Raw genomic sequence first — 26,283 nt, forward strand, 5'->3', positions numbered from 1 at the left:
CGTTCTGTGAGTGTGAATTTCAAACATGGATGGATTGAGGAGGTGAAATAACAAAGTAGACATCCCATGTAAAACCAACAATCACATAGTTGGCAGACAATGTAAAGTGAAAATCCTACAAAATAGTTCAAGTCATTTACTCTGTATGCTACCCTGTTCTGTCTTAAAAGTCAGAATCTGCTAACAGTGCCCAGACATGATAGGTGGTACCTCTCTTTTTGCTCAGGCTGGACAGAATGCACCCTAGAGCCAGGAAAGCTGGACAAAACTTCTGACATCTCACAGTATCCATGTGCTGAGATTCCTTATAAAATATCCTTCCTTTGAAATTGAGTTCTGGAAATGAATCTGTCTCACCAGCTTCACCCCCTGCTGAAGTACTGCCCAGTTTCAGAGGAGCTCACCTGGCACTGTGACCAGGAGGGATGGGGAAACCAGAGGAAACATCTCTTTACTGATCCCTTTAAAAGCAGAGTAAAATTGCCCAAAGTGATCTTTATGAAAGTAATGCCTCTTTATTTGTAATGAAACTATTTGCAGCAAAGAGAACAAATAGAGCACAAGGGAAAAACTGAGCTGAAGGATTATTTTGTCCTTTGCTTCTACAGTGAAAACCAGAATGCACAGTTTAGAAGACTGAACTCTGGGCCACTCTAATCTTTCTGTTTCTTCTTTTTGCAGTGTGTTAAATAGAGATATATTTCTCTATGTGGCTATTTTGAGAAGAAGGTATTAAAATATCTGGCGTATGGGTTTATTGTGCCACTGGAAATCTCCATCCAGAAAACTGAAGAACTGCATTGTCAGTTCTCTTATAAGGAGGCAGTTTTAAGCCCCTTTGACTGGATCCTGTTTTTCTGAGCTCTTCAAAGACAGAAAGGCATATGTTTTCTCTTCCCATTTTTGTATATCAGTGTAGCTTTGCCCTTACCTTCTTGTTTTTCCGTGTGAGCATGTTACTCTTCTGTTACCATCTTATCTACGTGCTTTACTCCTATACCCCTGGAGCTCTCTGAGTTTTGACCTCTTTCAAATAGGTTCTTTTTGTAAAAAGATATACTTACCTCTCCTGCAAGTGGTGTTCCCACAGCAAGTTTTCGCTTGTTTCATCAGACCATGGGGGAGAGCCTTTGTACCCTAGAGTGTCCCCAAATGCCAGTGAGATCTTCTACACTGGATTTCTGCATCCTTAAACAAAGCTACAGATTTAATTGCTCGTGTTCATTGAAAACACATGGAGAAAAAGCCAAACTTTGCCATGTCTCCCTTTTATACTCATAGAAAGCTCTAACACAGCTTCATATTACTAGTTTGCTAGAACTATAGCTACAATTTGAAAAAAAAATATTTAACAAATATAGTTAACAAATAATACGCAGTTCAACAAAGGTTGCAAATAGCTAAGGATAGCTACCTGTATTTATGCTGGGTTTGAGTGTCATCAAACAATGGAGCAGTTGCCCAAAGATGCTGTGGACTTCCTGTGCTTAGAGGAATTCAGGACTTTTCTGGATGTGGACCTGAGCAAACCAATATAGTTACACCTGGTTTTAGTGCAGGGCTAGATGACTTTTACACATCCCTTCCAGCTTTGATGGTGAGTAGCACTTAATGAGTTCAGACTCCAATGGAGAATGTTTGCATACATTTTGAGCTTTAACCTATGGAACCTGCTGAAGACCTTGTGAAAGTCCATTGGTCGAGTCCTCAAAATGACAATAAAGAGATTTAACAGGCAGGTAATCTCACATCAGAGTGACATCCTTGGAAGAATAAAGGGAACAGTTCTATTAGTAAGATTGAGAAAGAGCAATGCTGTTGATAAACCTGATAAACTAAAGCTATTTGAGATCAGAAGATAGATAGTGATGTAAATCCTCAAGGATTTGAGACTGTGTAGTCTGAAGGGAGGGCACTTCATGGGAGTCAATACTTGAATCTTGAAGGACCATCCTAATGCACTGGACAAAGCCCCAGTATGGTAGTTCCTTGGCTGGCAAAGAGGCACTCGTGTCTGAAATGGATAAAATATAGTAACTAAGAACACACATGGGTGGATGCTTGTGCTTCAGCCTGGCTTTGACTAATAGGAACACAGGCCTTGACCCCTTCTAAGCATCAGTTAAATCAGATATAAGGAAATGTTAAACCTAACAACCACTTGCATCAATTGTTAAATTGGAAAGTTATTATTTCCAGAAAAAAACCAAATTACAATAATATTTGACACGTGAAATTTTACGAAGATTGACTATTTTATGGCCAAGTTTGGGCCAAAGATGGATACAACACAGCAATATTCATTTTGAATTAAAAGGCAACCACTGTGCCCCCATCTTTAAGCTTTAATTCTTACCTAAACTTCAATTAGATTTTTCACCAGAACTTTTCTTGTCTGATTTAAAGTACAATGTAGATATGTTATAGAGGCTTCATTTAAATATATATTTAATTAGAAATGTTTTATGATTTTAATGAGCCTTAAAAGTCTTTTGATGAGCAGTCAGTGTAATTATGGTATTTAAAATTATTGGATAAATGCATACTTTATAATCTACCTTCTTTGCAACTATGTTTTCATGCTGGGTATTTTTAACATGAAGAATTGTTTCATTTTGTGTCAGTTTATCCTCCTCTTCCTTCCACAAAATGTTTTATCTCTGAAATAAAATTAAATATGCATGATACTACTTGTATTGGATAATATTGTAATAGCACAGTTAAAAATCAATCTAAGATATGAAAATTATTTTGATTCTGTTAGAGAAATTACAAAATTGATAATTTGTTATGCACAAGTAAATTACAGACTAGCTCTGTCCTATTCGTGTTTCTCTTTTTGCTTGAGGAAATTACCTGCAAAATTGCTGCAGAAGACATGTTGTGCTAGGTATTGTGCTGTCGGCAATCTGCTTCACTACCACAACATAAAGAAAGAGAGAGGCTCAGCAAATTTAGAAAATAAGGAGGCCCTAGAACTAGCAGTTAAAAGGGGAAAAATGGGCTTTTTAATGCATCCTGTGCTTTATCACACAGCCTGCATGAAGACCATTAACTGTCACATGCTGAGCCTTACAATTCATTGTTCAGAAGCAGTACACATTAACTCCTAATAAATTGTTGTTACTTTGCTTTTTTTCTTTGTGTGTGTGTTTGGATATGGTTTTAATTATGAAAAGTGAGCTCATAGTAAGTTGTGTCTTTAATACAGAATAGATAAGCTAATACTAGCACAAAGAGCCTAAAGAAAGCAGCAAACAGTAATATTGTTTCTCAGGACCAGGAATCAGTCAAATGGCTTCTCTTTACTGAAAGAGTACTTCAGGTAAAAAGTACCTGAGTATAGCATAAGGTGTCAACAATTCCCATGCACTGACTTGATCTCCTCTGGTATGTAGATAGCTGGCCATGAGAAAGTCATTCCTTATCAGCAAAGTGTTTTAGAGTCTTACCCAGAAAAGGAAATAAAAGAAGGGTTGCAGCTTTCACCAGCAGTCAGTACAAACCCTGGTTTGTGTCAGCAATACTAGGTTCAGAAATTCTCCTCTTCATTTTGCAAAAGAAGATGAAAATTTATTCTGTTCTATTAAATTACTCCTGTTTCATTCACTGTCCACCTTTTAAGTGCAAGGAGAAATGTCACTTGCGTTCATGCTTTTACAAGCAGATACTTGTACAATAGCATATGTGTACTGTCATATGGAAAGACTTAAGATATTTTAATTTGTCACAGAATATGTCTATTAGTCTTTTCTTCTAATTATTTAAACTTTTTATTTTGAACATTATCTATTACAAAGTCAAATATTCTTGTTCTCAGATTTCTACACAACTTTCCAGAAGGTGCCTGTTCTATTTTGCTATGCACTGCTGGGTAGTCTAGTAGTAACAAATGGAGTTCTAGATGTGTTAACTAGGACTTTTTCTGGTGGTTTGTTTCTTGGGTTTATTTTTTTACACTGAAGCATACTTAGAAATTTTAATACAAATTTGCCATGAGCCTTTTAAATTGTGGTTCTCTCTGACTTCTGTAAAAAATTACTATGAAATAATTTCTGTAGTTGATATGTCTGTCTAGCAAACACTGATTTTTACGTGATTAACAGCTTTATGATCTGCAATACCATTTACAGGTACTGAGAATATTAATCCAGACACAATTTTCTTCTGGCATAAACAAATAATCTGTCCTGATTAATATAATTGGTTTTGTCTCACCCAGCTTTCTATGCACATAGGTTTTGTTCCTTTTATCTTCATGTCTTTTTTTAGGGGGGGAGGGGGTTTCAGCTAGTACCATGAAGTTGTAAAATGCTTTTAGTCTTAAAAATATTTTCATCTGTGAAATAATTGCATAATTTACTTTTCTGATTTACTTATATTACCATCCATTTAATATATTCCTCCAAGATAAATGCTCTTCTCACTATTTGTTCTAAGATTTACCTGTTTGTGATTTATATGTTTATTAACCCTTTACTTTATCTTTGGATATTATTTTATCCAGGATTCTAGTATTAAAATATTTAACTCACTTAGCCTAGGAATAGCCCAGTCTTGGGAGGTCAGTCTACTGAACAGGTGCCAGAAGGAATTCCCCTTATCTTTCCTTGGTGATGCTGTATTGTGCAAGGAGTAGTTGCACCTTGTTTCTCTGCAAGTGTGAACATTCCTAGTTTACAAATTTTCAAGATAGATTTGTGTGCAAATCTGGAAGCTTTGCCAAAAAGAAAGGAACTGCCTTTTCCTTTTTCATGTTTTTTGATGTCAGTGATGCTGTCTCTTCCATTTTGGCTTCTCACAGCTGATAGTCAGATTCACAGAATTTACAGCAGGAGTGGTGGATGTGAGGAGAGGAGGTTATTTTTGATTGGCACAAATGTGTGCAAAACTCACACCATGTATACATGTACATGTATATGTAAACATTTCCTCTTCTATTTTGGCATGATGTCAGTTTTATTAAACTTGTTTAAAGGCATTTTATATATGCTCCATTGTATTTTTTTCTACATATACTTGCCCAGTGTTAAGTTAATCTTTTCCGTGGTAACCACATCTCCTTATCTTCTAATGACTTTTCTATGTGGATTTTAGAGTGTGCAGCTTTACAGTTAAAAGAAATTTCAAGGCAGAGAATGAAATTCTATACAAATACCCTTTCTTCTTTTTGCACATCTTTTATAAGGTAAAGGTCAGAGTCTCTTTTGATGGAGAATATGCTTGTCTGTTTACTGGAGCTCTGCAGCTGGGTTTTAAACACCCGTGTGCCCACATCTGAGAAAGAGAATAGGGGTGTTAAAAATAAGTTGGGAGGGACTATTTAAGCTAGAAAATGTGCCTTTTATTTAACCACAATTTGTGTAAGTTTAGGATAAAAATGAGCCAGACCTGTCATCATTTTGTGCTTAACTTGTGTGACATCTGACTCTTAGAGGAAAGGAAGCATGCAAGATTTGTACCTTCTTGTGGACAAAAGAAATGGCAAAAGTCAGAGGTTCCACAAAAATTCACCAAATTTTATTAGTAAATTACACACTTGTCATGGAAAATGGGGGGAAATCAATCAATCAATCAATCAGTCAGTCTAGCCAATGGAAAGGCCAGGGACATGGGGCATGCACCCAGTCTCAGTGGGGGTACATTCTTTTAGATAGCTTTTCCCCACCCTGAGGACAGCTATTTCACTTACTATGCAAATTAGTTATCATGCACAGTCCATTCTTTCAGATCTTTCTGGAAATGGGTTGGAGGGCTTTGGGACTCTTGGGTGACCTTGTTTCCTCCCTGCAGTCCATGCCCACTTCTTGGCCTCATTCTTGGGGTTGTGCTGTGCTGTGTTCTTCTAGTTCTTCAGGAACTAGAACAAGGATGTGTGTCTTGGGCAAGTGCTGCCCTATCTTTGCACGGCCCCCATCTGCAGCCACATCTTGTTCTTTCTCACGGTGGTACCATAGCCATCTGGCTGTTGGTGCTGGTACCCCTTATCTTCTGGGATTCTACAACCTGTCAAAAGTTCTTATGCTCATAAGAATCATGCTATAGCCATTACAAGCACGTCTTCTCTTCCTCTGAAGTGACTCAGTCACTAAGAAATGTTTAAAGTAGACAAAAAAGAATACTTTAACACAGTGTCCACTTCTATCTTCATGGTTTCAGCCACATCTGTGACTGTTTCAGATACTTAGGAATCAGAAAATCTGCTACTTAGGATGAAATGTATGTTCCAGGTGCCAGCTGCAGCAGACACAGTAGGTTTTATGGTCCTAAAGCTCTTTGTAATTTCAGGATCTGTCAAGCTTGTTAAAAATACTGAATAATTAAAACAATTCCAATACATTTTCAACAGTTTAGTCTTTTTAGTCTTTTAATATTTTATCGTAGAATAAAGTGCACATGGTGCTCTGGAATACTGTTTACTTTGAGCAGAAATGTAGAGAAAACGAGAATTTCAGAAAAGAGAGAAACATTACAACTAACTGTGGCTTCATGGTCTCATTTATTGTAATATCCCTAATTTCTTTAATTCTTTGGCTGTTCTTTATGCAGGAATTGTTCTTTTTCTGAAACCACAGAGCTTTGTGCTGTTTTCTGATCCTTCGAAATACAAAGTGCATTACCAGGAGTTCAAATATGGCAATGAATTATTATGGGTTTTATCTCTTTGATATCTCAGATCTATCTTAGTCAGTGTCGATCTAATGCTGTTGCTTAGTGCTGTGTTCTCCTGAAATATGTAAGCAGCTGCAAAGAAGTTAATATTCCTGTTTAAAGTGCTGGAAATGGCATTACATAATACTCATTTTCCAGATATTGTAGGCTCCACCTGTCTGCTTTTTTTTTTTGGCATGTTCCAAAATTTCCAATTAGTGTCTGGATTGTCAACAAAACCTCTAACTTGGACTTCTGAAGAGTGGACTCCACATTATTTTCCATCATTTATCATCAGTCCTGGTTAACTGGGGATGCCCTAGATGACTGGAGGTTGGCCAGTGTGATGCCTGTCCGTAAGAAGGGTCAGAAGGAGGACCTGAGGATCTACAGGCCTGTCAGCCTGACCTCAATGTCCAGCAAGGATACGGAACAGATAATTTTGAATGCCAGCATGTAGCATCTACAGGACAACCATGGAATTAGGCCCAACCAGCACAGGTTTAGAAAATGCAGGTCCTGCTTGACCAAATTGATCTCGTTCTATGACCAGGTGACCTGCCTAGTAGATAAGGAAAAGGCTGTGGATGTTGTGTTCCTAGACTTCAGAAAAGCCTTTGATATTGTCTCCCAGAGCATTCTTCTGGAGAAGCTGGCAGCCCATGGCCTGGGCAAGTGCACTTTTCTATGGGTTAAGAACTGGCTGGATGGCTGGCCCAGAGCGTGGTGGTGAATGGTGCTGCAGTTGCTGGTCAGTCACTACTGGGATTCCCCAAGGCTCCAGACTGGGTCCAGTCCTGCTTAATGTCTGTATTGATGGTATGGATGAGGGGGTTGAGTGTACCCTCAGTAAGTTTGCAGACAACACTAAATTGGGCAGGAATGTTGATCTGCTGGAGCGTAGGCAGGCTCTGCAGAGTGATCTGGACAGGCTGGGTCAATGGGCCGAGGCCGGTGGTGTGAGGTTCAATAAGACCAAGGCTGGTTCCTGCACTTGGATCACGCCAACCCCGTGCAGGACTACAGGCTGGGTGCGGGAAGAGTGGCTGGAAAGTGGCCCAGGAGAAAAGGACCTGGGGTGCTGATTGACAGCTGCTGAACATGAGCCAGTGTGAGCCCAGGTGGCCAAGAAGGCCAACGCCATCCTGGTCGTAATCAGAAATAGTGTGGCCAGCAGGACCGGGGCAGGGATTGTCCTCCTGTGTGTCCAGAAAGAGCAGTGGAGCTGGTGAAGGGTGTAGGAAGCAGGTTATATGAGGAGGGCCACAGGTTGGATGAGAGAGCTGGGGTTGTTGAGCCTGGAGAAAAGGAGGCTTGTGGGAGACCTTATCCCTCTACAACTGCCTGAAAGGAGGGCATAGTGAGATGGGGTTGGTCTCTTCTCCCAGTCAGCTAATGACAGGACGAGAGCAAATGGCCTCAAGCTGTGTCAGGGGAGGTTCAGTTTGGACATCAGGAAGAATTTCTTCACTGAAAGGGTTATTAAACACTGGAATGGACTGCCCAGGGAAGTGGAGTCACCACCCCAGGTGGTGTTCAAGAAAGGACCAAATGTGGCACTTAGTGCTATAGTTTAGCTGACATGGTGGTGTTCAGTCAAAGGTTTGACTTGATGATCCTTGAGGTCTTTTTCAGCCTTAATGTTTCTATGATTCTGTGACTTTGATATACTTGACAGATAAATGATATTCCTGTCATGAGAAGATTTCTGAGATTTAGAAACATGTTCCCAGCCTTTTCCAAGATGAAATCCAAACCTTTTAGAGTTCATCACGCAGAGAGACAAAGTCAGGAGCCTGGCAGGTGGGGACTTCACCAATACATAAGAGACCCTTTCTCTGTCACTCTCATGTCTCCCATGAGTCATTTGAATTAGAAAGATACAACCATCCCACAGTCAAACTTTCTTTCTCCTGTGTTAAGGAATTAGTCAAAGCCTCACTGAATCAATTTATTGCAGCATGACAGCATGCTGTACACTGTCTCTTGTTCTCCTCACATCTCTGACCAAAGCTGCAGTGGTCCGGCTGGCAAAGGCCAACCTGTTAAACTTCCTGAAGGTATTTCCTTGATTTTCAGCTATGAAATGTGTTTTCCTCTTGAAAATTATGTTAAGGAAGGTATACATCTGTAAAAAATGTTCACCGAATTGGTTTCTATCAGTAAAAGTTGTGAACACGTTTTCATGAATTTCCTGGTTGCAGATATACCACCAGGTTTTGTCTATCACAGCACTGACTGATTAATAAAAAATAATGTAATAGGGCAATTCCTTTTGTAGTTAAATTAGGTAGAAGAAAATTCCTCAATCCCTGCTTGCATTAGTAAAGCAAATATTACAATTTAAATTACTCTACTGAGTTAATTTGAAAACCAGAGCCTTATGATTTTTAAAACAAGATTTTAAATCATATTTTATGATTTAAAAACAAAACTGTAATATTTAAATTTTTATTATTTAAATATTTAAATATTTGAATATTTAAATATTTATTACTTCTAAAAAACAAAGGAGTCAAAGAAAAATTACAGTAAATATGAGATATATTAAGATATTTATGTCATATTTCTGTTTAATTGCATAAATAAGCTATTATGTCATATATCTGTTTAATCATTCCCCTATTTAGAAACTATTCTAAAGTATCTTGAAATACAGTAAAAACTATTTACAGTTAAAAGATTTTCATGTGTATGCATTTTGAGTAAATTAATCAGCATGATTTTAAAATGTATTTAATACACAGCACCATGAAGTTAACTTTTTATAGATGCTTTCCTCAAGTTCACTTTTCCATTCCAGAGCTCAGCATGCTGTTCTGTAGAATCACGAGTCTTTGTGGTGGGTTAAAACCAGATGAAATTCACCTTTGTTTATTCATCTTTTTTCTTCCAGTTAATAACAGTTTGAAGAGTGGCTTTGGGCTAAGTAGAGAAAGTAAAGGTCTTTGCCAATTCATTCAGGAGTGCTATTTCTTCTAGAGCTCTCCCTTGGTTGCAAGGTGTCAGTGTGCATGACAGACTTCCAAACCTGTCAGTCATCATTTACCTCACCTTTCTCTTCTTAGCTTTTGTGGCTTTCTCATTTCTGGATGTAAATATTAGTTACACTGACGTAGGCAATATTATCTTTCTTGGAATGAACTGGGGGAAATTACTAATTTTTCAGTTCCAAATGGAAAAAACCTCTTTCATTCTGTAATGGGTTGCAATACAGCAGTGAAAGACCTGAATGACCAATAGTGAAACCTACTGTGGACAGAGATCCTGTTTAGCTACCTCCATCTCCTCTCCATTTTTTTATCAAGGTAGTCTGAAATTGATTTGTTGGGCTATGCAAATTTTTATCTACAGATTATTTTGTTCTTCTTTGAGATGGTATCTCTGCTTCAATCAGTTGTTCCATTTTTAGTCTGTCACTGGGAATCTTCAGGAAGAGTGAGACAGGGTTATACAAACAGGTACCAATTTTTGAAAATAAAATAAGAAACACCTGCTAGATTTCTGGGCTTGTTGAAATCAATTTTTTTTTGGTCCTCACAGAAAACAGGAGTATTCTGGCTGCAGGCCAAACAGCAATGGTTTTTCTTTATAATGGGCATGAAAGGACAAGATTTTTTAGCAGCTTTTAGCATGCTTAAATTTGAGTAAAACCATTTGTTACCAACACAAGTCAGCTTCCTAAGTGTTCTGCTTACATAGCACATTTTTTTCTGAAAGTTATGAACTAACTGAAATCCTTCTAAAAGAAAGAAAATTAATATTTGTTACAATATCAATTAAGAAGGGGATCATAGTACAGCCATAATAATCTTATGGTTTTAAAATATTAATCTTTTTATGCTATCATCACAGCCCGTCCTTAAAAAATGGAGAAACTTTCTTGTTGACAAAATATGAATTTTTTATGCTCCTAAGCCTCAGTGCTGTCAAATTATCAAATATAGTTTCTCAGCAGATATAGCTTGTATTTGTATTTACAGAACATATATATGCCACAGTAACCATATTTGAAAGTTTAATCCTTTAAACTATTTACATTGGGTTTTCAACATTAATAATGGAAAGCCTTTGTAAGCTGAAATAAAAAGGGGAGGGGTAAAGAGAGGGGACAAATAGTTTATGATGTGAAGAACAGGGTATTTTTTGTAGATGCTCTTCAATCATGTAATCATAGGCAGGCAAGTCATATGCATTTGCTGAATGAAAATTATCATTGGCACTGTGATCATAAGATACTTCCTTGATATTCTTGAAAAATTATATTAATGCTCAAAAGAATTAAATTCAATCCATTATTACCAAGTTATTTTAAATTTCTGAAAAGATGTAATCCTTTGAATAGTTGCGTCCAAGCACCTAGCTTAGACATAGCGTTAGTGACCCTGTTCTTCCATAAATCAGCCATCTGGAATGCCTGCATCATTGCTCTGCTACTTGCATGAATATAGGTATGTATGTGTGTATATATAGGTATAGATAGGAGATAGGTATGTTCTATGCATATAGATTTGAAATACATGCATTTACACAAGTATACAGTGTTCTTGGTTCAGAAAGTCATATAAGCAACTTCATGCATGCACTAGATGTTGTAGGGGTAGTCTGAAGAAGAAGTAAAATAATGAGGACTGCTCAGCATGGTTTTTACAGATATACTAAAATTTTTTCTCTGTATCTCTGCGAATGTATTTAACTTCTTTACTTTCTACAATTCAGTAGAGAGAAACAGAAGTATCACCAAAAAAAACAGTCATATATAATGATTTATATAAATGGATATATTGATGCTGTTTATAAGCCAGGAGAGCACATGGATACATTGCTAAGGAAACCTGAGCTGGAATCACTTGATCTTCCTGGGTTATTGAATACTTCCTCCTTGCACTTTGTTAGCTTGTGGATGTGCAAGCCAAGACTTCCTCTCTTGCTTCTTATTGATGAGGAGAAACAGAAGCCCTCCCAGTGCTAGTCATACTCTGACCTCATGATTTAAGGTCTAAGGTGACCAGCAGAAAACTTCAGTGATTCCTATATTTATCTGTGCTGATGTGTTTTGCTGTATCTATCTAAAAAATATACTACTCTTTTTTAAAGCTTGATTAGCCACATGCAACACAGAAAGGAACAGTGTACAGAGAAAATGTTTAAGTGAGTTATATCAGGCTCACACAATGTGTCATCTACATTATTTGATATTCCAGCATATTTTGAAAATATATTTAAAATTTTTAATTATCTACATTCACAAGTTGTTATTATTATTGGCTTGAAAATTTTTGGTGTTCCCTAAAGATTACAAAGGTGATGGCATTTTATTCTAAACATATACTTTCTTTAAAATATTAATAATATACTAGAAGTTGGGCTTTCTAGACCCTTTTTATTTTTAAAATTAATCTTTTTATGGTTAAATGAACTCTAAGCAAAATGTAGGTGGTGGTATAATGGGTTGGTTCAAATAATTCCGATATCCTTTGGAAATCCTGATTTTATTTAATGTTCCAAGATATAGCATACTGAAATAAAATATATGCACCTCTGAATTTGAGAATTTTTAGTAAGAGCTGTGTTACTAATGACTTGAAACAACAGAAGTATGCAAGTTGGCTGTTCAACAGACGAATCTTGCATTTTGAAAGTAATTCCTGATGGTAATTTTATTCATATTCACATTACTTTAACTGGCTAGTTGGATTTATATCAATCACTATTGCCAGAACAATTGTGACATAGTTTTGATATGCTAGTAAAAACATCTGTTTTGGACAAAATTTTTACTAGTAAATGTTGACTTTATCCACTTAAACACAAACAGCTAATTTCTCATCCCATTTAGAACAATAAAGGTGTGTTATGGCCTTCTTCATTACAGTCCAGTTGTCTTTTAAAAAAACTATGTTGTCCCCAGACTTTAAGCATAAAACTGGAAAAATTTCTCAATTAATAAGGGACCATGTGTTGGTCAAGCTCATTTCATAGATCTTTAATTCATGGATACTGTTAAGTGAATACATAGAAGACATTCTTATCCTTATTGGACCTGCTTAAATGCCTTAAAAATAGACTACTTTTGGATAAAATGAAAGTGTATTAGAATAACTTCTCATAAAGTGAACACTAATGAACGTCCAAACTGGTTGATATTGGAGATTTTTACCAATGCTATTGTTTAAGATTCAATAAATGTGCTGACAAGTATGAAATCACTATCTTAAAAGGAATCTGCTGATTTATTGTTAAACTTCCATTAGCCAAGACTGCTAGATTGCTGTATTATACCTCCAGCAATAACTGCTTTGAATGTGTTTCATTTAGCATTTCCAGTTGTTGTCCTTGTCTTAGTCTAAGACAATTTTATGGTGCAGAGACTCTGAAATGTTACCTCCCCTCTCCCCGTCTACCAATAATGAGAAACAAATGCAAAAATATATAAGTGGGAAAATAACAATTTCTGAAAGAAAACAGCAACAAAGAAAACAATAACCACTAGATACACAGGTGCTGAGTCAACTGGTTTCCCCAGGAACAAAGAAAACAAGACAACTGCCACCCAGGCAGCACATGTGCCCCAGAGGACAAAGACAAGATGGTGAAGAGGCTTTCCTGGCTAAACCTCCCGCTATGGAAGAAAAAAAACCGCGAAGGCAGGGTCTCATGGTGTGATTCTGGTGCCAGATGGGATGTGCTGGCATTGTCTGGGGCAGTTCCAGGCCTGTGGTGTCAGTTTTCCTGTTCCCTCTGTGTGACAGCAGGGTGCATATCTGGGAGGTCACCCCTACTGCCTGCTGCCTCTTCCTGCCACCTGCTGGACTCCCTTTCAGCTCAGCCAGCCTTGTCTGGTGTCAGTGCCACGGCCTCATGTTGCTGCCCCATTCGGGGAGGGCGAGATGGTCCTGCTGGGCACCAAAAACCGCACTCCTGGCCCAGACGTTCTTGGCTGCAGTTTCAGATCTGTCACTTTTGAACCACCAATTTGGGAGTGGTCCCGCTGCCTCTTCTCAGCTCAATTGTCCTCCAGAAATGTCCTGGAGGGCTCAGAAATGTGAAGAAACCTACAGGTCATACAGTGCCAGGGTCTGCTGATTGCTTCACTTTGGTGAGCCAGACCAAAATGGACCCCTTTCTGTTCCAGCCATGCTATGCATTATCTCTGCCGAAACCATGCCTATGGCTGATGTGAATGGTATTTTAAACAGCACTGAAATCCTCAACTCTGTACCCAAGACATTATCCACCCCTTATTCTATACTATGCATATGACAACCAGATGTTCATACCTTTCAACTGTAGACATCTATGCATACAAATAACTACATACAGATACAGGTATTATTTAAGTGGTCACTGTTCCCCCAAGATATTTGTTGGCTTTATTTTAGTCCATCACTGGTGTGACTTGAGCAGTCTGTATTCATTGCTGTGGATATTTTATGACATATGGTGTCAGTGTCATTCAACAACCAATATTATATACATAATTCAACATTATAGATAGTTCTCACCAAAATCAGGTCCCCTGTGTGATGTACACCATGTTCCCCATCCCTCTGTATTAGCTACCAAGTGTAACCAGGTCCTTGAGGAAAACCAGTCTCACAGATGGGTTTGCCTTTGCTTGAGATGGGACTAATCCAAACTTTCATATGCAAACATGCATATGGTGCATGTCTTTCCCAACATGCACCATATGCACCATGGGGACTTTATCTTCATTGCTATATGCAGTGATTCTGACTGGGCAGGGCTAGAGTGATTAGTGGAGCCGCTAGTGTTAACTAATCAGTTGGTCTTCGGTAAATGCAGACCCCAAGGTTTGAATGCCCCACCGCCCACTGCCTTCAGTGAGGTTTTTAACAAACCATTTCACTGTTTGCCTTTCCCAGCAGCCCGTGGGTGATAGGCAATATGATACACCCACTGAATACCATGTTCTCTAGCACAGGTGTCCATGAGGTTCTTGTTTGAAATTAGTCCCATTGTCTTACTCAAATCTTTCTGGGGTGCCATGTTGCCACAGGACAGGCTTGAGGCACAGGGTAGGTCTCCAGCCATCCGGTGGCAGCTTCTACCATTATGAGCACACAGGGCCTGCCTTGGCAGGTTTGTGGAAGTGTGATGTAATCAATCTGCCAGGCCTCTCCATATTTATATTTAGCCCATTGTCCCTCATACCAATGGGCTTTACCTGCTTGGCCTGCTTGATTGCAGTGCATGTTTCACAATCACGGATTACCTGGGATATGGTGTCCATAGTTAAGTCCATCCTTCATTCATGAACCCATCAGTATGTCACATCTCTTCCCTCATGACCTGAGGCATCATGATTCCAACAAACTAGAAATAATTCTCCCTTGTGTTGCCAGTCCAGATGTACCTTTAATTTTGGCAGCCTGATCCACCTATTTGTTGTTGCAATGCTCCTTATTAGCCTGACTCATAGGCACATAAGCATCCACATGACAGACTTTCAGTCAGCTTCTCTACCCTGAGAGCAATGTCTAGCCAGATTTTGGCAGCTCAGATTCTTCAATGCCAATTGGCCTTTTTTCATCTTTCTAGCCACCTCCACAGAGTGTTTGCTACCATCCACAAGTCAGTATAGAGGTATAGTGTTGGCCACTTCTCTCATTCAGCAGTATCCAAAGCCAGATGAGTTTTCAGCTCTGCATCTTGACTTGATCCGCCTTGTCCTTTGGTCGCTTCTGCAACTTGCTGCTTAGGGTCCCATATGGCAGCTTCCCATGTTTGACTTGTCCCTACGATATGGCACGAACTGTCAGTGAAGAGAGTGTGTCGCATGTCACTTTCTGGTGGCTGGTTATATGGTGGGGCCTCCTCAGCCTGTGTCACCTGATCCTCTTCCTCTTCATATCGTAGTCCAGAACTCTCACCTTAAGGCAAGTTTGTGATGATTTCCAAGATCCCAGGGTGATTAGGATTCCCCATCTGAACTTGCTGTATGATCAGAATGATCCACTTACTCCAGGTGGTATTGTTGGCATGATGTATTGAAGGGACGTGCCCCTTGCAAATTCTGCCCAACACTCCCCATGGTCATCCTACTGGGTGACTGGATTTGGTCTTATATTTACTCCTTCAGGCAGGGGCGACTGCTGTTGGCTTAGGCTGCCCACCTTGTTGAACTGCAGCCTGAATGACTGTGGTGTCTGCCAATTTGCTCTCTTTCTCCTCTGGCTGTAGGTGCTGCTGTATAGTAAAAAGAAGCATGCGGGTAAGCATTAACTAGGGCTCAGCAGAGAGCAGTAAGTCGCCCCTCTCTGAAACTGCCACAGCAATTTTATTTCAAATATTCTGCTACCTTATCAGAGTTTTGTATTTGTTCAGAGGGAAACTTCCAAACTATTGGAGCAGAACACTTCAAAAGTAATCTTCAAAATCCCATTTCCTCCTACATCCCATGCCACTCAGGAATTTTCACCTCTCGGGCAGGTGTCCACAAAACCTCCTGTCTCAGTTTTGAGACAAATTTAAGAGGAGACATTCTGCAGTGAGTAGTCTCCTTTAAAGGGTTTCGACAATCCCCTTCCACCAAGAGATAATTAATACTAATAGAGAAAAGTAAAAAAAACCCCAAACAAAACCAACAGTTTATTAACAACAGAATGCCCACAGGCAAGGAAGAAAAGTAAATAACCCTTAAAAACTGAACTATCAGAACTCACTCCACGCCCCACACAAACACAGGAACAAAGACCCAAAAATGTCCAGAGAATGGGGCAAACATTGAAAATAAATACTCCTTCCAGACACATGGTGCAAGATGGTGCTGGCTTTCATGCTGTGGGAACTGGATTTTCCATGGAGGAGTTCCAGCAAAAGGCAAAAACCTGGCTCTCTGGTGTCGACCTCCTCTCCATGAGCAGACGAAGCAGCTGGGCTGGAGCCTCTTGGTGTGCTTTCTCTCCCCGGCCCCGCTCCTCGAGGCTGGGGCTGGAATGGGGCGAGTTCGTTCTCGCTGGTCCCGCTCCTCCGATCTCAGACCAGCAGCTCTTCAGTTCACCTCAAGGCGGCTGAAAGATTGCTGCTGCAGCTTCTCCAAGCCAGAGGAGGAAAAAGCTTTTTGCCTGAGCCAACAAAACCAAACTAGCCAAACAAAGCTGAATCACACAGCGCCATGGAATGCCTGGGCAGTGAGGCTTTGAAAATGCCTGCCAAAAGCCCAAAGCTTCCCCCTCCCCAACCCCACACACTACCAGTCTCAGGCTTTAAAGATACAGCAACCATTTCTGGGCATTTCTGATCATGGAATAGACCGTAAATCACTCCAAGACACCTCCCTAGAAATCTCCATCCTGACTCCATGTGTTGTAGATTGTACGGAGGAGACCAAGCAGAACCAGCAAGAAGAATATGGTGTCCTTAGTACCCAGAGGGAATTCAGCATTCTCAAGAAGTGATGTGTCAGACCTGAAGGGGAGAAGGAGGTGAAAGGCTGGGAAAAATCATCTTCTCCTGTTCCCCCAACAGGCTGTGTGCAATAATTAGTAAACCCGCAGATGTAGCAGCCCAGATGAGGAGAGGCAAACAATGATGAAGACATAAACCAAATGATCTTCATTGCCTTTGATGTTATCATTCCATAAACTGATATCACATCAACTGTATCTTGGTTCCTCTCCCTGATCTGAAGAAGAGCACTATCATGGGGAGATGGTTCCACATATTTGGGTGCATACACAAGGTTAGGTGCCACACTACCATGACTAAACCAAGCAATGTGGTGACCAGGGAGTTATGTACCCAATATAGAAATTATTTAGTCAAATTCTTTATTTTTTCACTTTCTCTCTTGAGCCCCTTTTAGTTGGGTGCCAAATATGTCTTTGTTTAAGGCAATTTTACAGGGCAGAGTCTCTGCAATAAGTTACCTCCCCTTAGTTTTCAACCTCTCCCCTCTACCAATAAGGAGCGACAAATGTAAAGAGATATAAGTGGAAAAAAACACAGTTTACTAAAAGAAAACAGCAATAAACAAGAAATACAAAGGCAAACACTTAAACCCTCACCCAGAAATGCAGAGGAGGTCCCTCTAATTGTCCCGGGGAACACAGACAGAATGGCATAAATTCCAGTCTCTGGGCCATGTGGCCAGGACAGAGGACAAAGGCGACAAAGGCAACAACACATCAACCGAGCATCCGTGGTTCCAAAACTGCCTCCTTCCCCAAGCAACAACGGGAGAGGGGAAAAAACAAAACCTAGAAAACATTTTTCTCCAAAAGGAGTCAATGCTGTGAAACGCCGAAAGAAACTTCTCAGCAGATGTAGGGCCAACCCCCTCAGCAGCTGGAATCTTGTGGAGCGGCTCCGACCCTTGGCGACAGACGGCTGTCCTGAGCAGCAGCGGCGGAAAGTCCGGAGGAACATCTCCCCTGGCTCCAAAAGCGGTTGTTGCTATAGCGACTGTGGCAAGGGTCGCTGTCTGCCTTTTTTTTCCATCAGTTCCTGGGAGGCCGTGGCTAGCAACCTGTCAGAGCGCCCCGCTTTCTCAGGTTCTCAGGAGCCTGGAAAGAACAAAACAAGAGCTCCACGTGTCTGTTCCCTGTTTTTAAAGGGACCCAGCACCCCCTCCCCTTTCCGTGAACGGGGGTAAAACACAGAGGTTCTGCTTCCCACTTTGGGTCTTAAAAGGATAGTAAACTACCTTGCACGGATTGATGTAGGGAAGATACGGAATACAGGATTTGGGGTCACCCCTAATGCTAAACTCTTGCCTCCTATCTCTGTAACTATGGCAGTCCTTCTAAGCAAACAGCTCCTCTAGTTAAAAATATGCAACAAATCAAATTAATTAAAATTTATCTGTTCAACTGGTGCAGTAGTGTTTCTGAATAACTCTGAGGACCATAAATTCAAATTAAGGTTTGCACAACTTCCTCCTAGGTTTGAAGAGAAGGTACATTACCAAAAGGAAAAGGGGAAACTAGTGACCCTGTTAAACAGCATTCATCGGGGGTGCTTGCAAAAGTGACTGTACTGAAGGTTCATACAGCCAGATTTTGCATCATAAACCAGAGAGTGAAGCAGACAGACACAGCAATTAATTGTACCTAATGTTAATATTCACATAAGGTTAAGTATGATAGCAGTCACATATGAGTGGAGTAATAGGAAGTTAATTATTGCAAAATGTTGATCATAGGCATTCAGTGCTTATAATTTTATTCATAGCATGCTTTGGTTGTTCTGATACTCCTTCAGGCAGTAATATGGGTTGTCAGATTCAGTTTTTAAGGTAAAGGTGTGAAGGATTTATGCTAATTTATACATGTTCATTGAACATATTTTTTCCTAATAGTTTTTTAACAATGAGATTTTACTACAAAGCACTTGCTCTCCTGGTTTTAGTAAGCTTCTAAATAGATACAAAAAGTGTACACCATGCTCTACTGCCAATAATGACTGTCCTCTTCTTGCAAATACAAGGAATGCAATATAGTCGTCCCACCATTGTGTATTATATTTGATTTATTCACGAATCTAAACTTGTATATGGCGTCTGATTTTTGCAGTCTGAATGAGAACCTAATAAGTGTGGGAACAGGATTAAAGTTTTGCTCCTGACAGTTTCCTAAATGCGGTCCTTGTTCTGCTGACTTTTTACATCTCCTACTTTTCAGCATCATCCTATGGCACATTTATAACCTATTACATTTAATACTTGAAAATGTGATTTCTGGTTTTAGTATTGATGCTTTACCTTTTGTCTTCAAGTGGTCTGAACTTGGAGCCTACACTTTATTATCTACTTAGAAAAGAATGAGATTAATATTAAAGGAGTATCAAACTTAAATATCCACAGAACTTGTAAAAGAGGTGGAGCCACAGAACTGGGCGTTGTGTTGGCAAAATTAGAGTGATACAAAGTTTACCTGACTACGTATCAGCACTACTGCTGCATTTATTATCCTGATTTTCTTAAACAGAATATTGCATGACTCTTAATGTTCTATATTTGATTACTAAAAGGAAAAAAAATCATCTTCATAGTTTTTCCACTTTTGCAGTTTTAGTGGTATTAGCTCTTAATCCTAAACTAGAAATCAGTATTCACATGGGGAAGGAAGAATCTGATGTCATTTATTTCTGGTTAGACCATTATACTTGAGAAAAAAAGAAACGAAGAGCCAGTCAGTTTTCTGGTATTTTGTAAAATAGTACTGTCACTGCCAGAGAATATGACAACTCACATTAAATATTTGGGTTGGACTTCATGTGGTGACATTTCACTGCAAATTTAGAGAGTACTGAGAACATCTGCTTAACTTCCAAAATGTGCGTTAGCTCTTCCACTTTTTCTCTGCAAGTTTTACAAGGTTTTCACCTCTACCAATGTGTGTGTGACACATAAAATTGAAGAAAAAGTACTGTTGCAGTAAATATAAGTAACATTTTATAGTAGCTTTGACAATTTGTGTCAATTGCCTCATGGCCATGCCATGTTCTGTGTGGCAAGGTTTTTGGGGGTTGTAGTTTGCATGATTCAGTAATCTCAACTGGTGTAACCACAGCTGTGGAGGGCAATGAATTGATAGTAACAACTTCTGTATTTTTTTACTTGTTCTTAAGACTAGTTTAAAACACATTAAAAATCAATAAAATGTTATTTTTCTTTCAGGTGGGAGATGAAAGAAGATGCAGATCTTGAAGATGAGGAGGAAGTTATGGTGGAACACTTAAAAAATGTTTATTTGACACAAAGGACTCCTATCTCAGAGGATAAGGAAGAACAATTACCTTGACAGAATTTGGGTAGCACCTTTTTTCTGGATTCAACAAGATTAACTTAATGCCATAACTCACAGGACTAGAAAGCTGAGAAATATGTATCTTGAGTAGGAGTTCTAAACTAAAGGGTGTTTCCCTGTTATTGTCTGGTCACCCCATCCAGGAAGCAATTGTTCACACATGCATAAGGTGAGGAACGGTGCAAGAAAATGTCAGTGTCATAAAACAAGGAGGTTCTATCTCAGTACTGCAGAGGCATAAACCTGAATGACAAACTAAGAATTGATTTAAAAATATAAAACTGACTCTGAAAGTAATGCAACTTTAGACACAGGCTAAGCAAATACTCCTGGTTTCCGTCCACCACTTTGGAGTTGGAGTCAGCCTGCCCCCAGTTAATGTCACTCAATGACCTTTTCTCTCCTCTGGTACTTGTTTATTAAATCACCCAAAATACATGAAAAGGGATAGGTATAGACCATACACCTACAGTCCTTTCTGAGTTGCTCCAGAATGAGTATGCTTGGCCATTATTCCCAATCAAAAATGCATCAGCTTTACTGCCCTCACAAATCCTCACTTAACATCCAGTGTATTTTGTGGCTTAAAAAACACTTTATAGAGAAACTTTAGAAGTTTTGAGAAGCATCTTTTTATTAAAAAAAAAAAATTATTTGCAGGCAGTGCTCAGAGGATTATCTTAACAGTGGACTGAGAAAATAATAAATAATTTAATATTTATTTTTGATAAATATAGTAAAATTTCATAGTCAAAGTAATCCTGGTTTGATATTCAAAATTTTCTGAATATCAAATATTTTTCTGAATACTAAATATTTTTCTTACACACTTGTGAAAACTGTCAACATGGAATTATTTTTTATACAGAAGGTGTGGTTAGTATTTCTTTAGCTCTACAGAAATAAGCCATAATTTTTCTCTTAGTTTCTTTCATTAAAAGTCTAATGGAACTATTTTCTCTGCTTGAGGAAGGACTCTGGCAAGATCGTGCTAAGGGTGCAATCTGAGCAGAGTTATTCATGTTCCCAGTACATCTTCACACAGATGCTATTATGGACATAACTTAGACCACTTGAATAGGATGAAAACATGCTTTTTTTCCCTAAAGGCTTCAGCAGCATCATGGGAAAGCATATTACTAATGCTGATTTAGGGTCTTATCTGAAATGCAGGTTTTTCTCCTCTTAATTGCTCTTTTTTCTTTTCATATAAAGTATCAGACCATTTAAAATGAAAATGTGGACAATTGCATCTTACAAATCTCCAAAGATCTTGTTACAACACTGCAACACGAAAGGGCTGTGAGGCACTGGAGCTTAAAAAATGCTCAAAATATTAATTAAAGAATAAAGTAGACATTTTCCTCTGCTGCCAGTGTAGTAATTTCAGATCATAAAGAAGTGACTAGTGTAAAAACCATTTGTCTTTGCTTTGTATTTCACCTTTGAAGATTAGTGGTGGACTTCAGGTTTAAAACACCTCTACAGGGATCTTCATGATGGCAGGTTTGGTATTCTGACAAATGAGGCACACATATTCCAAGCCATACAAATAATGTGTTAGTGTACATGGAGTTTAGAATATTCTCTCCTATTCTATCAAAATCTATTGTACATAATTGACTTTTTGCATAGTCACATGAAGTGAGTATGTGGTGAAACTGATTGAAATACGTCTTGTGAAAATGCTTCCCTTCTGGGAGATGCCTACTCTGAAGAGGACCAACTTTGCAAGTGAACAAGATAATTGAGAGTAAACCCCCTCACTTAAACTTAAGTGGGAATATCCATAAAAGGAGTTATTCCAGACTGGTTATTGTCCTCTAAATTCACAACACACTGGGTTCTGGAGTAATCTATAAGCAGTCACATTTAGGAAAAAAGAATTCTTTATGCCCCTTCCTCCTTTCTCTCCCTGCCACATTAATTCAGCAATAAGCCACAGGGTAGCAGTAGGACAATTTTGTGTTTCCCTTTATGATTATTGAGTCCAACTGTTAACCCAGCACGGCCAAGCCCATCACTAAACCATGTCCCAAAATACCACAACTACACATCTTTTAAATTCCTCCATTGATGGTGACTCAACCACTATCCTGGGTGGCCTGTGTTGGGGCTTGATAACTTTTTCAGTCAAGAAATGTTTCCCAGAATCCAATCAAAAACTACCCTGGCACAACTTAAAGCCATTTCCTTTCATCCTATCATGTGTTACCTGGAAGAAGAGGCTGACCCCCACCTGGCTACAACCTCTTTTCATGTAGTTGTATAGAGTGATACAGCCTCCTTTCTTCCAGGCTAAACACCCAGATCCCTCAGGTGCTCCTGATCAGATTTCTGCCCCAGACCCTTAACCAGCTCCACTGCCCTTCTCTGGACATGCTTCAGAACCTCAATGTCTTTCTTGTCATGAGAGGCCCAAAACTGAACTCAGAATTCACCAGTGCTGAGTAAAGGGGGACAGTCACTTCCCTGGTCCTGTTGGCCACACTATTTCTGATAAAGGCCTAGATACCAATGGCCTTCTTACCTACCTGGGCACACTCTGGCTCATATTCAGCCAGCTATTGACCAGCAACTTTTCTGCTGTGCCTCTTTCAAGTCACTCTGCCCCACAACTATGGCATTGATTGGGGTTGTTGTGACCCAAGCACAGGATGTTGATCCTTGTTCCACTGGCCTCAGCCCACTGATCCAGCTTGTCCAGATCCCTTGTAACCCTCCAGCAGGTCAACACTCCTGCTCAATTTGGTGTCATCTGCAAACTGACCGAGGATGCCCTCTAGTCCCTGGTCTAAATAATTGATAAAGGTATTAAATAGGACGGTCCCCAACACTGAGCCTTGAAGAATCCCACTTATGACTGGCCAATGACTAACATGCCTAAGAACGTAACAACATAAAAGCTGAACCTTTTATTTGGATGTTTTTCCTATCCAAACCTATACGTGCATCTTTTAGGGTATCTGAGTGCAAGAGAATGTGTGTTTCAAATTGATCTTGACCCACAATCCTTACTGAGAAATACCAGGACTTGATTTTGCTGGCAATGTAACCATTCCAACTGACCTTTAGGGTATAAAAGAGACATCATCTTGGCAATATTACCTAATGCTGAATACACACTTCTACAACATTCACATTTGTTCAATAAAATTACAGTAATAATAGGAACTGTACAACTAAGATTGCTAAGTAACATACCACTGATTTATCAAGACTGTTTGCTTTAAACTTAAATACTTAATTGAAGATTGAATGAGCTGACCATTTATCCATTGTATAGATGTATTCCATAGATGCTTGTGTGTAAAATTAGGAACATTTTTATAATGGTAAAACTGCTGCTTTCTTCGGCTTTTCTTCATAAAACAATAGTTCTATATTCTTTAAAAAGTTCTGCTGCTTCTAAAATTGACTTAATATTAAATTAATTTTTAAGAGTGATGCAATGTCTGGGCTCTTTGACACTACTTATTGATCCAGGAATGTCTCATATGTATGTTTAGCCTAAATAAATGAAAGCAGCAGGAGTCAGATTTGTTTGCTATAGTGTGGGCCCTGTGTTTCACGACCACTGCAATCTGATCGTGTTAATTGCTCCTGGAAAGCTGGTCAAAAATAAGAACTAAAGTCTGTTGTACACAGCAGACCTTTCTGAGTGGGCAAGAGCTGGTCTCACTGGCTCAACTGAATTATCTCAAAGGGAAGTTATTGTATTTATAGAAACTAATTGGATCAGATAGTGCAAACTAGGTTAACTCTACATGATCATTAATGCTCACACCTAATTATCATTTAACAATTTAATATACTTAGCCCCTTTTTCAAAACAGGCTTCAATGGGAGACTTCATGACATGGAATATCTCTAATTAGGTTTGTTTAATGTCCCCTTCAAAATGCTCCAAATCTTAACATCTTTCATCTTTTGAAAGGTAATTAATAAAATTAGAAGCAGGGCAAAATTGAATTTGCATTAATAATAATGAAACTCAAAAAGAAAAGAGAAAGAGAGTTATTTTGGGAACAGATTAACATGTAGACACAGCCCTGCTTTCTAGTGACTGCTGTCCTGACAGACTCCCATAGGCCATGCTTTATTTTAGGAGAGGGAATTTGATGTGCATCTATGCTATTTGCTCAGGAAATATGCACAATGGCAAATGGATGTTCTCTAATTCACCTCTACATCATCACAGCAGTGCATGTTAGGCATGAGGCTGGCTTCTTCCAATTAGCTTCTTCTGATAGAAATATTGAATTTCCCTCTCAGCTGGGAGGTCTTCACAAAGTACTAGTGAGTCTTATGTACAGTAAAACATCAATTATATGCTGATATAATACTATTTTATGGACCTCCTTAAAAACATGTGCAATCATTTCTAGTGACAAACACTACTCACTCCCAAGGCAACAGCTGACAGACAGAGGAATTAGATCCATTGCCCAATTAGACATGAAAGGAGAGAGTAACTTGATGGCAACAGGGAGATTTCTAAGTGAGTATATAGATCTTGAGGAGGTTCTTGTTGGAACAAAGCCACTTTTCTGTAGTAATTTTCCACATGGCATGTTATGAATGGAAGCAGAATCTCTAAAACTTTTCTAAGTGTAATGAGTAAAGGTGAGCTTACTTTATCCTCTACCTTTGGACTCCAACACTTGAAATGCAGACTAAACTAATTGACATTGCCAGGAAGACAGTACAAGAAAAGCATGCAAGGTCTTGAGCAGGCCGGGCTAAAAAGTACCTGTCAGTAAAATGATGAAGGAACCAGATTATTCCTCTTCAGCAGCATCATTTGAGCATAGACTGTTAGCAATTATTGCAGCAAGTGAAACAATGATACGGCGCTGACAACATTCTAAAAATTAAGGACTCATGCAAAGAAGCAAAAATAAATCCAAACACTTTTTTCTTTTCCTGAAAAAAGTGATTCTGTAACAAGCGTCTCAGGAAGAACTGGCAATTACCAAATACTAATGAGTAAAGTGCTCTTCTGAATTAAGACTGCATCTCTAAATTTAATAGCCAACTATCCCTAAGCTGACAAGAAGTCACAGAAATCATGGCTGGTACAAATTTCACTACTAGATCAAGACCTTTATATCCATGACAACTTCCGCTGTTAGTAGGTTGCAGTCATCTCTGAGAAGATACAATATAATATCTCCTACTGAAAAAAAAGTGTGTTAAAATAGCTCATTATACATTTTCTGCCTATGTGGTAAAACTGACTGAAATATCTTTTGTGTAAAAAGCTCCTCTTCTGGGGACCTCTTATTTGGAACAGGATACATTTTGCAAGTCAAATAATCTAATCCAGAATAAACCCCCTCACTTACTCTTACATGTGAATGTCCATACATGGAGCTCTTCCAAACGGGCTAGTATCTTTTAAATTCACACACTTTTGTTCTGGAGTAATTTGTAAACAGTCAAACAGGGGAAAAAAAAAAAAGAAAAAAAGAAAAGAAAAAGAGGAACAGAACAAAACAAGACCTTTGTGTCCCATTCACTATGTTTTCTCCCTGATGCATTAATTCAGCAGTAACCCATTGGGTAGCAGTAAGACAATTCTGTCTTTCCCTTTACAAGCATTGAGTCTAACCATTAACCCAGCACCGCAAAGACACACCTGCACATCTTTTCAATCCCTCCAGGGCTGGTGCCTCCATCACAATTATGGAGTTTCTGCAGTAAAATGACCCAAGCTCCAACTGACAATAGCCTCAGTGTCTACACTGCCCTGCCCTGCCCATAGTCTATCTGGAAATAAGGCAAAGAACCACATAATCGTGATCATATTCAACAGGTTCGATCCTTTCCAGTTACTATGTCAAACAGAATGCCAAGG

The 26,283-nt window shown here is 39.1% G+C and overlaps 1 protein-coding gene across 5 annotated transcripts in view; it reads left to right on the top strand.

Annotated features, from left to right (window-relative positions):
- KIAA0825 (KIAA0825 ortholog) overlaps positions 1-25,912 on the top strand; it is a 243,888-nt gene extending 217,976 nt beyond the window's left edge. For all 5 annotated transcript variants that reach the window (XM_042013158.1, XM_042013161.1, XM_042013163.1 and 2 more), the window contains one exon: positions 20,294-25,912. In XM_042013158.1, the coding sequence (XP_041869092.1) occupies positions 20,294-20,417 (124 nt within the window). In that variant the 3' untranslated portion in view covers positions 20,418-25,912. The remainder of the gene's footprint in view (positions 1-20,293) is intronic.
- The last annotated feature ends 371 nt before the right edge of the window (positions 25,913-26,283 follow it).

This window comes from Corvus kubaryi, unplaced genomic scaffold (genome assembly GCF_017639235.1).
Source record: "Corvus kubaryi isolate FWS band 111438036 unplaced genomic scaffold, C.kubaryi_AGA036_p1.0 split1-37296, whole genome shotgun sequence".
NCBI lineage: Eukaryota > Metazoa > Chordata > Aves > Passeriformes > Corvidae > Corvus > Corvus kubaryi.